We start from the raw sequence: 12,101 nt of genomic DNA, 5'->3' as shown, positions 1-12,101 counted from the left end.
GCGCACATGCATGTCTTAGTTAGGGTTTCTGTTGCTGTGATAAACCACCATAACCTGAAGCCTCTCCGGGAGGAGAGGGTTAATTTCAGCTCGCTCTCTGTGGTCCTCACTCCATCGCTGAGGGAAGCTGGGGCTGGAACTAAAGCAGAGACAGTGGAGGAAATCCACATGATAGCTTGCTCGCCCTGGCTTGTTCCACCAGGTTTTTTTGTTTTTTTTTTTAAACACAGTTTTTCTTATACATCTTTCCAGGGATGACATCACCCACAGGGGGTGGACCCTCCCACATCAATCATTAATCAAGAAAACGCTCTATAGACTGGCCTATAGGCCAACCTGATGGAGAGATTTTTCTCAGTTAAGATTCCCTCTTTCCAGATAGGTCTAGGTTTCTATCAAATTGGCAAAAAACAACCAGGACTTATGTGTGTGTGTGTGTGTGTGTGTCTGTATGTGTATACACATGTACATATGTGTGTATGTGAAGGCCAGAGGTTGATATCAGGTGTCTATCTCAGTCATTCCCCACCTCAGTTTTGAGACAGGCTGTCTTACTGAGCCTGGAGCTCACTGAGTTGGCTAAGCTGGCCGGTCAGCCATTGAGCCCCAGGGATCCTGGGTCTGTCTCTTCAGTTCTGGGGCTACAGATGCACACTATGCGCCCCTGTGCTGTGGGTGCTGCTGGGATCAGACTCAGGCTTGAGTGGCAGGTGCCTCACCGACCTCACTGTCTCCTCAGCCTTTTCTAGTGTTTTAAAAGCTCAACTTTCGTTTCTATTGTGGTGAGCCTTTTAGTGTTCTAAAGTGAACACATTGTGTTGACATTGAAGGATGGGATAGATTCTCTCCATACTGGTATTTGTGAGGGGTTGGAAGCTCTGTCAGAGGGATGGTGTGTGTGTGTGTGTAAGTATACATGTGGCAAGATTGAGTCAGGGCTGCCTCTTCCTTTTGTCATTGTCCCCTTACCCTGCTCTGCTCAAGTCCCTCCCCATGTGGTTCCTGTTGTCATGGAGCTGACGGACTTTGTTAGATATGGAACAAAGTGCGGGATCACATTGGAGCTGTGTCACATGCTCTGTGGAAAGATCCTCCGACCTTTTCATGACTCCACTTATGCCTCTGAAATCTTGAATCTCCTGAAGAGTTGAATGCACTGGCCTTGGTGCCTAGTACAGAGTGGATGCTTTGGGGCTGGGGAATGGCTCCATTGGTAAAGTATTTCTTGTGTAGGCCTGAGGATCTGAGTTCAGATTCCTGTCAGAGCCAAGCAGGGCCGGCATGGCTCTGTAACCTAGAGCTAGGGTCAGAGGAGAGAGAGGGTCCCAGCCAAGGCAGGGAGATTCGCTCCAGGTCCAGTGAGAGACCCTGCCTCCAAAGCTGTGGAGGCCGACGACCAACACTGACAGCTAGCCTCCAGGTGTGCGAGCACACACCCAAGATGTACCCCAACGCCACAGCATTGTGGTTCTCGGTGACCCCTCAGTGATGGACGCCAGGTGGCTGGGTGGGTCGGAGGAGAGCCCTGATAACTTCTGCCACACGAGGGCATCACATGTAGAAACACGTAGATGGGTCTGGCTGGGAAGTGTGTCCCCAGCACACATGTTGCCTTGGGTCTCATGTCCCTACCTCTCCTTTGCCGGTTTTCCTGCAGAGCCAACCAACGTGGAGCTGCGTGTGGATGGTGTGAGCGACATCTGCACAAAGGGCGGGGACATCAACTTCCTGTTCACCGGCTTCTCTGTGAATGGCAAGGTCTGGCTCCGGGCTGCCTCCTGTCCTCCACACTGCTCTGCCTCGTCTCCTCTCAGCCTTATAAGAAGGGAGGTGTCTGTGCCCATAGGTCACCCGCAGTGAGCCTCAGGGGTCTGTGGTGTGTGGGAGTCAGCTTGAACATGGAGGATGTCCTGTGGTGGGGGTGCAGATAGGGAGATGCCCAGGACCTGAGTTGTTACACTCGCTGTGTTAGAGCTAGGTTGTTAGGCTTGCCATGTTAGAGCTAGGTTGTTACACTTTCTGTGTTAGAGCTAGGTTGTTACACTTGCCATGTTAGAGCTAGGTTGTTACCCTTGCTGTGTTAGAGCTAGGTTGTTACACTTGCTGTGTCAGAGCTAGGTTGTTACATTTGCTGTGTTAGAGCTAGGTTGTTACACTTGCTGTGTTAGAGCTAGGTTGTTACACTTGCTGTGTTAGAGCTAGGTTGTTACACTTGCTATGTTAGAGCAAGGTTACATTTGCTGTGTTAGAGCTAGGTTGTTAGGCTTGCTGTGTTAGAGCTAGGTTGTTACACTTGCTATGTTAGAGCAAGGTTACACTTGCTGTGTTAGAGCTAGGTTGTTACACTTGCTGTGTCAGAGCTAGCCTCAGCTCCTTCTGGGGAGGTTCCTGCTGGAGGTGGCTCCTCCCCAGGCTCTGTGCTGCTGGGGACCAATGTGTAGACTTGCAAGTCCTCCTTTACGTTGAGAGTGAGACCCTCAGCTCTGTTTCCTATGTGGATTTCTTACTGGAAGATGGGATCTTGGGCATGTTTCTTAGAGATTTGTAAAATAGTGATACTTTTTTCAAGATTTATTTATTTTTATTTATGTGTGGCTATGTATATGTGAGTGTGTGTGTCCTTAGCGGCCAGAGGCATGGGACCCCTGGAGCTGGACTTAGTTACTGTAGTCACAAGCTGCCGGGAACCTAACTGCAGGCCTCTGCAGGAGAGCACCTGAACCAGGCACCGAGCAGCTTCCAGCCCCCTCTTAGACTCAGTGGAGCTCTGTCCCCTCTCCACCCAGCCCCCAACAAAGCTTCCCTGACTACTTCCACATCAAATAGGCCCTTGACTGAAAGAAAAATGTTTTAGGTGCCCTGTGGGGAGCAGAAGTAAGCATTAAACTCCTCCCTGAGGAGGGGCCTTGGCTGGGTGAACTGCCCGTTGGGCCCCAACGTCCTCCTTCTCACAGGTCCTCAGCAAAGGGCAGCCCCTGGGCCCCGCAGGAGTTCAGGTATCCCTGAGAAGCACCGGTGCCGACTCGAAGATCCAGTCCACAGTCACGCAGCCTGGCGGAAAGTGAGTAGCCATGGGGCCGGGCTGTGGGCATGTGGAGAGCTTTGGGTTGAGGTGGGCTCTGGGCTCGTGTCCTCATCTGGCCTCTTAAGCCAGTCCAGTTTTTCCAGTCCCAAGTTCCTCTTGAAGTGGGGTCCTGTGAGGCGATGTGTAGGAGGTGGGTGATTGGTTATTACCTGGGTGATTGATTATCAGCTACTGACTGGAAAGACCAGGCTCCAGACCTGGGGTACACTTAGCCTTTGGGGTTGGCTTTGGAGCCCAGTAGCCATGGTCAAATCTGGGCGCCTCTGTTTGCTCTTGGACTTGGGACAAATCACCTATCTGTGCTTTGTTTCTCTTAATTTGTCGATGAAGGTCATGGTAGAAGTTACGGGGAAGACAGTACTTGTCTCAGATTGTCCAGCTTGGTGCTTGGTAAATGTTGTGGATGACCGGTTAACTCTGTTAGGATTTAAAGACAGCATCATTTTATCACTTACACGGAAGCCATGTGGTAGCTGGACCTGGCGGTTACTAAGTTAACTTTGCGGCGTGAAATGTAAAGGGTTGTTTAGTTGCACTGTGAAGTGGGGCGAGCTCAGCTGTAACCACTAGCAGGCGTGTCAGGATTAATACAGGAATCTTGGAGCTGGTACTGTAGGAGCCGCTCAGAACGTGTTTACAAAGTCCACAAAGTCCACCCACAGCAGTACCTGATGTTCCTAGTCAGCTTCTGGTGTCTTATCCAACCTAAAATTACTGTTGTTGATGGTGTCTCCTTGATCGGAGCCTAGTCCTGAACTGGTGGAGCACGGGGCTGTGTTTCTTCATGGCTCAGCCCGGTCTGAGTGTCCCTCAGCCAGGTTCTTGGGACCAGAAGGACCTCTGATATGGGGTTTTCTCGAATTTGGTATGTTTTCATACATGCACCATGTTAGTTTCTCAGTGCCAATTATACACAATTGATAATCTGTCTGGCTCATGGTTTCAGACCATGGTCACCTAGCCATCAGCTTTCTGGGCTCCTGGCCCAAGTGGCACACTTCCTGCAGCGCGGCCCCTTTCACCATGGTCCCTACTGCCTCCCAATCAGCAGGCTGATCTGTCAGTTAGGCCAAAGCCCTCCTGACCCAGAGCTTCTCCTCTGAACTCTGCTCTGGAGAACCAAGATTTCAACACCCGTGCCTTCAGGGATAGGACTCACTTCTGAATGTGAACTTCATTTATGTCTGGTGCACATCTTAAGTATGCAGGCTGGAACTACTCATACAGAATTTTACATCATTATTACATGAGACTGTTTCATGGTCTAGAGTTTTCCACTTTTGCAGCATAATATTGCTACTCAAAAAGTTCTGGGTTTTGGAGTTCTGATTATTCCAATGCGGGATGCCCCAGCCTATGCCAGGGGACACTGGGTTGTTGGCCCTCTGAGTGCACAGTGCAGTTTTCCTTCTTCCCGGTACATGGGGAGTGTTCAGAGAGTGGGTTTGGACAGAACTGGATTGAGCAGCTCTTAGAGGCTTACAGGAATCCCCATATGGTCCCTGTCTAAAACTAAGTGAGCACTGTTTTGTGTTTCTCAGGTTTGCGTTTTTCAAAGTTCTTCCTGGAGATTATGAAATCCTTGCCACTCACCCGACCTGGGCGCTGAAGGAGGTGACCTTTGACCCATGCCTGCCGCGGTGTCAGTTTGGGATCAAATGTGGGGACAGATTTAGGACATGAAATGAAGTCACAGTTTCTCCTGATGCCTTGGAAGAACGGGGGTTGTTACCAGAGGGAACTCCCCTGCTGCAGCAGTGCTGCTGCTCCGGGTCCCTTCTGTGGGTGGCGGATTTTATAAAGTCCAGCAACCCTTGTCGCTGCTTTGAGCAGTATCAACACCAGAAATTCCCAGTGAATTTTTGTTGTTTTCCTGTCAAAACCAGAAATCTACAAACATGCTAAATATTCTAGAGGCCTGTTGTCCGTATACCTTAGGGGAGGAGAGCTCTCAGACAGCTGTGTGACTGTTAAGGGCGGATGGGGTTGTGGGCTGTCACACCCTGAGTGTCAGGCGAGTGTTCGAGCCAGAGCCAGAGAAAACCTTTTATTTCAAGGAAAGGAAAAACAGTGATTTCCCTTCTGGTTTAAAATTTCAACATTTTTTTTTCTGTTTTGTATCTGAACTTTTAACCAGAAGTGGCTGAGATGTTAGCAGCAGTCATTGAAGGAATGTCTAAGCAGGGAGTGGCACATACCTGTAATTCTAATACTTTGAATGCTGAAGCAGGAGGATTGCTGTGAGATTTTTGGCTAGCCTGGGCTATGTATAGTGAGTTCTATACCAGCCTCGGTTTGGAGACCCTGTCTCCAAACAAACAAACAAAAAGCCCAAAGAATATTTAAAAGGTTATAAGTGTTTGAACTGTCATATAAAGGCTGATTTCTAAAATATTATAGTAGTTAAATTGCTTTTTGAGGCAGAGAGGCTAGACCCTCTGTCTAGCCCAGGCTGCCTCTAATTCACAATAATCTCCCTACTCCAGCTTCCCAGTGCTGGGATTGCTGGTGTCAGCCGCCAAGTTAGGCTGGCAGGGTTTACTGCTATTGAACCTAAAGACCCTCCTTTTCTTTTCTAGGCAAGTACCACGGTGCGTGTGACGAACTCGAATGCTAACGCAGCTGGTCCCCTCATAGTGGCTGGCTATAACGTGTCCGGCTCTGTCCGCAGTGACGGGGAGCCCATGAAAGGGGTGAAGTTTCTTCTCTTTTCTCCTTTAGTGAACAAAGAGGTAAGCACACAAAAGTGAGGAGCCAAGGTCAGGGCAGGCAGGGGCAGGCAGGGCCGCCGTTGAGCATACCAATGGCGGTTAGTTTCTCCAGTGATGGCACCACAAGGCTGTGGAGGTGGCCGGTGCTCAGGCTTTGACGAGGTTCACACAGTGTCAGGTCCTAACGAACGCCCTTGCTCTGTGGCATCTTGGGTGCATCGTTTCCCTTCCTTGGCCAGTTTTCTTTATTACTGGGAGGAGACTCGCCGTCTTCCCTAGGAAGACTGCTCATTTTTAACTTTGGAAGCTGGGTGTAAAGATTTGTGTTCCATTTACCTGCATGGATCCCCTGGCTTGAGAAACCCATGCATTGACCTCTACAAGTTGGCCTGGCCTTGCCTGTGGCTGTTGGGCAGTCAGAACGTGGAAATAGAAATCTCTTCTTCCTCTCCATAGGATGTCCTGGGCTGCAATGTGTCCCCGGTGTCCGGGTTCCAGCCCCCAGATGAGAGCCTGGTTTACCTGTGCTATGCGGTCTCCAAAGAAGACGGCTCATTTTCTTTCTATTCCTTGCCGAGTGGGGGCTACACTGTGGTGAGTGAGTGGGTGGGCAGGTCTCTTCTGTTCGGGACACCATGGCTTGAGAGGAACCTGTGTGAGTCAGCTTTCCATGTGATGACACGGATGATGGGGTAAACAGACTTCCCGGAATAGAGCTTATCTTAGATCATAGTTTCAGTTCCTGACTGATGGAGGTGAGGCATGAGGGTGTGGGCAAAGCCCGTGGTAGAGAATCCTCTTCACTTCATGGAGGCTGAAGTGCACAGAACTTGGAAGAGCAGCCGGGCTGGGATTTTGACGTGGTGTCAAGGGCATGCTGCCAGTGACGTGGCCTTCTTCCATTGGGTTCCTGAGGGTGCCACCACCTCCCAGCAGTGCGGACAGGCATGCCTGTAGCACAGGAGTGGCTAGCCTTTTGACACTGAAACATGACCCTGCTGTACCCGGATGTTTGGGGGCCACATCCATAGCTATCCTGCGACATACCAGCGCATGAGCTTTTAGGGGAATTTCAGGTCCTAATCATACATATTGAATGGCCAAATGGTGCGTTGACCGTCATGAACACTTGGCCTAGCAAGGATAGATTGAGTGTCCCTAAAACTAAAAACCCCCAGACCTAAAACACTGTAAAATCTGAGGACACTGCTAAGTTTGCTACCAGCCTGTGTCTCTGTAAGGTCTGTGTGACATGTACTGGATCTTGGATTCAGACTTAGACCTGTCCATAAGGTGTCTCATGATGCCCGTGCAGGCACTCCAGCACCTGAGCAGTTCCGCAGTGAGAAACACTTGGGTTGCAAGTGGGTCACAGTAGGGCTTCTCCTTAGACCACCAGCAACTGCAGTTCACGGTCCTCTGGGTTGTTTGGCTGCTAGACCTCGGTGAGCGCTGATTGCTCCATCAGGATGCAGATGCTTCCTAATCCCCAGCCCCCGCTCCTCCCAGGTGCCGTTCTACCGAGGAGAAAGGATCACCTTCGACGTGGCGCCCTCCCGGCTTGACTTCACGGTGGAGCACGACAGCCTGAGAATCGAGGTGAAGCCTCCCAGTGCTCTCTGCAGGTGTTTGGGTTCCCAGCCCAGGGCGCAGATGGTTCAGACGTGTCCACAGCAACACCTGTTCATGGCTATCGGAGGAAATGGGACCGCATGCAGTGGCCCGGGGTACCATAGGTGTACCTCCTCTCTTACGCAGCATCTTCACCTTGCAGAGATAGCTAGGGGTCCCGGTCAGTGCTGTTCTTTCAGTAAGATGTCTTGAGTTCTGTTCCACGTTGGCCATGCAGTAGGAGGCAACAGTCTTTCTGGAAGTTACTATTTCATGATGGGAGAAGCCAGGCCTGTTTATCTAAGCAAGTTAGTGTGTTAGAAGGCGGTAAGGGCTCTCTGGGACAGAAGGGCCTTGTAATTCAGGGCAGGGCTGCAGGGCAGCATCTCATGTTGGTTCTCTCTGAAGGTGACTGAGCTACAGTCTGAAGGGGAGCAGGCGAATTATACCTAAAGTGTGGTGAATGCCAAGGTCTTCTATTTATTTATTTATTTATTTTTGGTTTTTCGAGACAGGGTTTCTCTGTGTAGCCTTGGCTGTCCTGGAACTCACTCTGTAGACCAGGCTGGCCTCGAACTCAGAAATCCGCCTGCCTCTGCCTCCCGAGTGCTGGGATTAAAGGCGTGCGCCACCACGCCCAGCTGAATGCCAAGGTCTTAAGGCAGGAGTGTGTCTGGAGTCTGAGGCACTGAGTGGGTTAGGGAAGCTGGAGAAGAGGGCACAGAGGCTTGGGGAGGTGATGCCTCAGAGCCTGGTGTCCACTTTCCTCTTGTGCTGCTGAGAGTTGGGAGCTACTGAGGAGAGGTGAGATGCGGAGAGCCGGCCTGGGCCAGAGTGGAACCGGGGAACCAGTTACAAGGCCGGCGCAGTGATAACCACATGAGCACAGGAGAGCATGGACCACGTGGTAGGAAGGCATGGTGGGATCTTCACAACACTGTAAATGTGTGTTCATCCTTCTGCTGCGACTTTAAGAACAGATGAAAGGTGGCCCCTGCTGGCAGCTTGCAATGTGGAGGAAGCACCCAGGGGCACCCGGAGGTAGTGTTAGTGAAAAGCCACTCTATATTTTCATACTGTACTGAAAAGCAATCTACTAAACTAGTGCAGGGTCAAAGGAGCAGGCCCCGCCTTCCAAGCTTGCATAGGGCATCTGAGTGTGGGAGCAGGAGGCCAAGAAAATGAGCCTGGAGCCTTTATTGCCTGTACAACCTTGCAGGAAGGGTGCGGCAGGTGCTTGGGCAAAGTACCCAGATGGAGGTCAAATGCAGTTCTTACTTGGTAAAAAGCATGGAGTTTCAAGTGAGGGCCTAGAAGGTTCCATCAGGCCAGGAAGCATCCTTGTCTCACCCGTGTGCTGCAGCACCTGGCACACAGTAAGAGCCTGAGAAGAACGTTGGTTGGCTGTGAGTGAGTAAGGGGATCCTTAGCTGTTTACCACTTACTCGCAGAAGGATTATTCCTAAAAAAAAATTTCTTATTCCTCCTTGCCCCTCCTTTCTTGTTTTGAGATAGTACCACTGTGTGTCCCAGGATGGCCTTAAACTTATGATCCTCCTGGCTTAGCTGCCTGAGTGCTGAGGTCACAGGTGTGTGCCTCCTGAGTGCTGAGGTCACAGGTGTGTGCCTCCTGAGTGCTGAGGTCACAGGTGTGTGCCTCCTGAGTGCTGAGGTCACAGGTGTGTGCCTCCTGAGTGCTGAGGTCACAGGTGTGTGCCTCCTGAGTGCTGAGGTCACAGGTGTGTGCCTCCCTAGTGCTGAGGTCACAGGTGTGTGCCTCCTGAGTGCTGAGGTCACAGGTGTGTGCCTCCTGAGTGCTGAGGTCACAGGTGTGTGCCTCCTGAGTGCTGAGGTCACAGGTGTGTGCCTCCTGAGTGCTGAGGTCACAGGTGTGTGCCTCCCTAGTGCTGAGGTCACAGGTGTGTGTCTCCTGAGTGCTGAGGTCACAGGTGTGTGCCTCCTGAGTGCTGAGGTCACAGGTGTGTGCCTCCCTAGTGCTGAGGTCACAGGTGTGTGCCTCCTGAGTGCTGAGGTCACAGGTGTGTGCCTCCTGAGTGCTGAGGTCACAGGTGTGTGCCTCCTGAGTGCTGAGGTTACAGGTGTGTGCCTCCCTAGTGCTGAGGTCACAGGTGTGTGCCTCCCTAGTGCTGAGGTCACAGGTGTGTGCCTCCTGAGTGCTGAGGTCACAGGTGTGTGCCTCCTGAGTGCTGAGGTCACAGGTGTGTGCCTCCTGAGTGCTGAGGTCACAGGTGTGTGCCTCCTGAGTGCTGAGGTCACAGGTGTGTGCCTCCTGAGTGCTGAGGTCACAGGTGTGTGCCTCCTGAGTGCTGAGGTCACAGGTGTGTGCCTCCTGAGTGCTGAGGTCACAGGTGTGTGTCTCCTGAGTGCTGAGGTCACAGGTGTGTGCCTCCTGAGTGCTGAGGTCACAGGTGTGTGCCTCCCTAGTGCTGAGGTCACAGGTGTGTGTCTCCTGAGTGCTGAGGTCACAGGTGTGTGTCTCCTGAGTGCTGAGGTCACAGGTGTGTGCCTCCCTAGTGCTGAGGTTACAGGTGTGTGTGTGCCTCCTGAGTGCTGAGGTCACAGGTGTGTGCCTCCTGAGTGCTGAGGTCACAGGTGTGTGTCTCCTGAGTGCTGAGGTCACAGGTGTGTGTCTCCTGAGTGCTGAGGTCACAGGTGTGTGCCTCCCTAGTGCTGAGGTCACAGGTGTGTGTCTCCTGAGTGCTGAGGTCACAGGTGTGTGTCTCCTGAGTGCTGAGGTCACAGGTGTGTGTCTCCTGAGTGCTGAGGTCACAGGTGTGTGCCTCCTGAGTGCTGAGGTCACAGGTGTGTGCCTCCTGAGTGCTGAGGTCACAGGTGTGTGTCTCCTGAGTGCTGAGGTCACAGGTGTGTGCCTCCCTAGTGCTGAGGTTACAGGTGTGTGTGTGCCTCCTGAGTGCTGAGGTCACAGGTGTGTGCCTCCTGAGTGCTGAGGTCACAGGTGTGTGCCTCCTGAGTGCTGAGGTCACAGGTGTGTGCCTCCCTAGTGCTGAGGTCACAGGTGTGTGCCTCCTGAGTGCTGAGGTCACAGGTGTGTGCCTCCTGAGTGCTGAGGTCACAGGTGTGTGCCTCCTGAGTGCTGAGGTCACAGGTGTGTGCCTCCTGAGTGCTGAGGTCACAGGTGTGTGCCTCCTGAGTGCTGAGGTCACAGGTGTGTGCCTCCTGAGTGCTGAGGTCACAGGTGTGTGCCTCCTGAGTGCTGAGGTCACAGGTGTGTGCCTCCTGAGTGCTGAGGTCACAGGTGTGTGCCTCCTGAGTGCTGAGGTCACAGGTGTGTGCCTCCTGAGTGCTGAGGTCACAGGTGTGTGCCTCCCTAGTGCTGAGGTCACAGGTGTGTGCCTCCTGAGTGCTGAGGTCACAGGTGTGTGCCTCCCTAGTGCTGAGGTCACAGGTGTGTGCCTCCCTATTGCTGAGGTCACAGGTGTGTGCCTCCTGAGTTCTGAGGTCACAGGTGTGTGCCTCCTGAGTGCTGAGGTCACAGGTGTGTGCCTCCCTAGTGCTGAGGTCACAGGTGTGTGCCTCCTGAGTGCTGAGGTCACAGGTGTGTGCCTCCTGAGTGCTGAGGTCACAGGTGTGTGCCTCCTGAGTGCTGAGGTCACAGGTGTGTGCCCCCTGAGTGCTGAGGTCACAGGTGTGTGCCCCCTGAGTGCTGAGGTCACAGGTGTGTGCCTCCTGAGTGCTGAGGTCACAGGTGTGTGCCTCCTGAGTGCTGAGGTCACAGGTGTGTGCCCCCTGAGTGCTGAGGTCACAGGTGTGTGCCTCCTGAGTGCTGAGGTCACAGGTGTGTGCCCCCTGAGTGCTGAGGTCACAGGTGTGTGCCCCCTGAGTGCTGAGGTTACAGGTGTGTGCCTCCTGAGTGCTGAGGTCACAGGTGTGTGCCTCCTGAGTGCTGAGGTCACAGGTGTGTGTCTCCTGAGTGCTGAGGTCACAGGTGTGTGTCACCATGCCCTGCATAGCCACACCTATTGCTTGTATTATAAGAGTGTGAATGTGTTGTCATGCCAAGCTAACATTGTACCACTTTCAAGCTCTCTTTCATAGTGCCTGTCTTTGTTCATCAAGCAGGCACCAAGTGCCTGCTGTGTAGCAAGTAGCTAAGGCAGGATAGGCGTCAGTGAGCCTGCAAAGTCTACATTTTTAATGAGACAGGGATAAGGTATAGGAAATCAAACAGGCATTCCAGGCCCTGAGGAGTGTGATGAACATGGGTTTCAGTTGAGGAGCTAGCGTTCAGGGGAATTGGAGCTCTGTGTCTCCCGGGAGAGCCCAGGCTTGGTGCTCTGAGCACGCAGGACACACTCAGACAGGGCACCAGGCTTGATGTGAGGAAGGGTGGGTTGGAAAGAACCTGTCTTGGCCTGGGCTCTGGCTGTTAGGTGTGGGTTCTTGGACTTTGAAAGGAAAGGGCAGGCCAGTGGTCTTAGGTGATATTGGTGGAATAGGGTGGGGGTTTCAGGTTATGCTTTGAAGGGACATGCTGAGAGTGAAGGAAAAAGCCATAGTCCCAGATAATGTTTGGGGTGATAGGTCAGTGGTCTCAGGGGATGCAGAAGTCAGGTCGGGGTTGCCAGGGAGACCCACAAGCCAGAGGCAGTAACCTGTGTGAGTTGGGAAGTGAGTCTGCAGGCTGTTTTTATTCAACTCTGATCATGCATGCA

General features: G+C 52.4%; 1 protein-coding gene across 2 annotated transcripts in view; it reads left to right on the top strand.

Moving 5' to 3' along the window:
* Positions 1-12,101, top strand: part of LOC110297359 (BOS complex subunit NOMO1) — a 51,976-nt gene that overhangs the window by 7,492 nt on the left and 32,383 nt on the right. For both annotated transcript variants that reach the window (XM_021166114.2, XM_021166113.2), the window contains exons 4-9: positions 1,658-1,758; positions 2,955-3,061; positions 4,627-4,699; positions 5,665-5,817; positions 6,253-6,390; positions 7,306-7,395. In XM_021166114.2, coding sequence (XP_021021773.1) covers positions 1,658-1,758; positions 2,955-3,061; positions 4,627-4,699; positions 5,665-5,817; positions 6,253-6,390; positions 7,306-7,395 — 662 coding nt within the window. The remainder of the gene's footprint in view (positions 1-1,657; positions 1,759-2,954; positions 3,062-4,626; positions 4,700-5,664; positions 5,818-6,252; positions 6,391-7,305; positions 7,396-12,101) is intronic.

Source organism: Mus caroli, unplaced genomic scaffold, assembly GCF_978045245.1.
Source record: "Mus caroli unplaced genomic scaffold, Mus_caroli_1 scaffold_8, whole genome shotgun sequence".
Lineage (NCBI taxonomy): Eukaryota > Metazoa > Chordata > Mammalia > Rodentia > Muridae > Mus > Mus caroli.
Note: the sequence above shows the minus strand (reverse complement) of the source record. Positions and strands in the feature narration are given on the sequence as shown.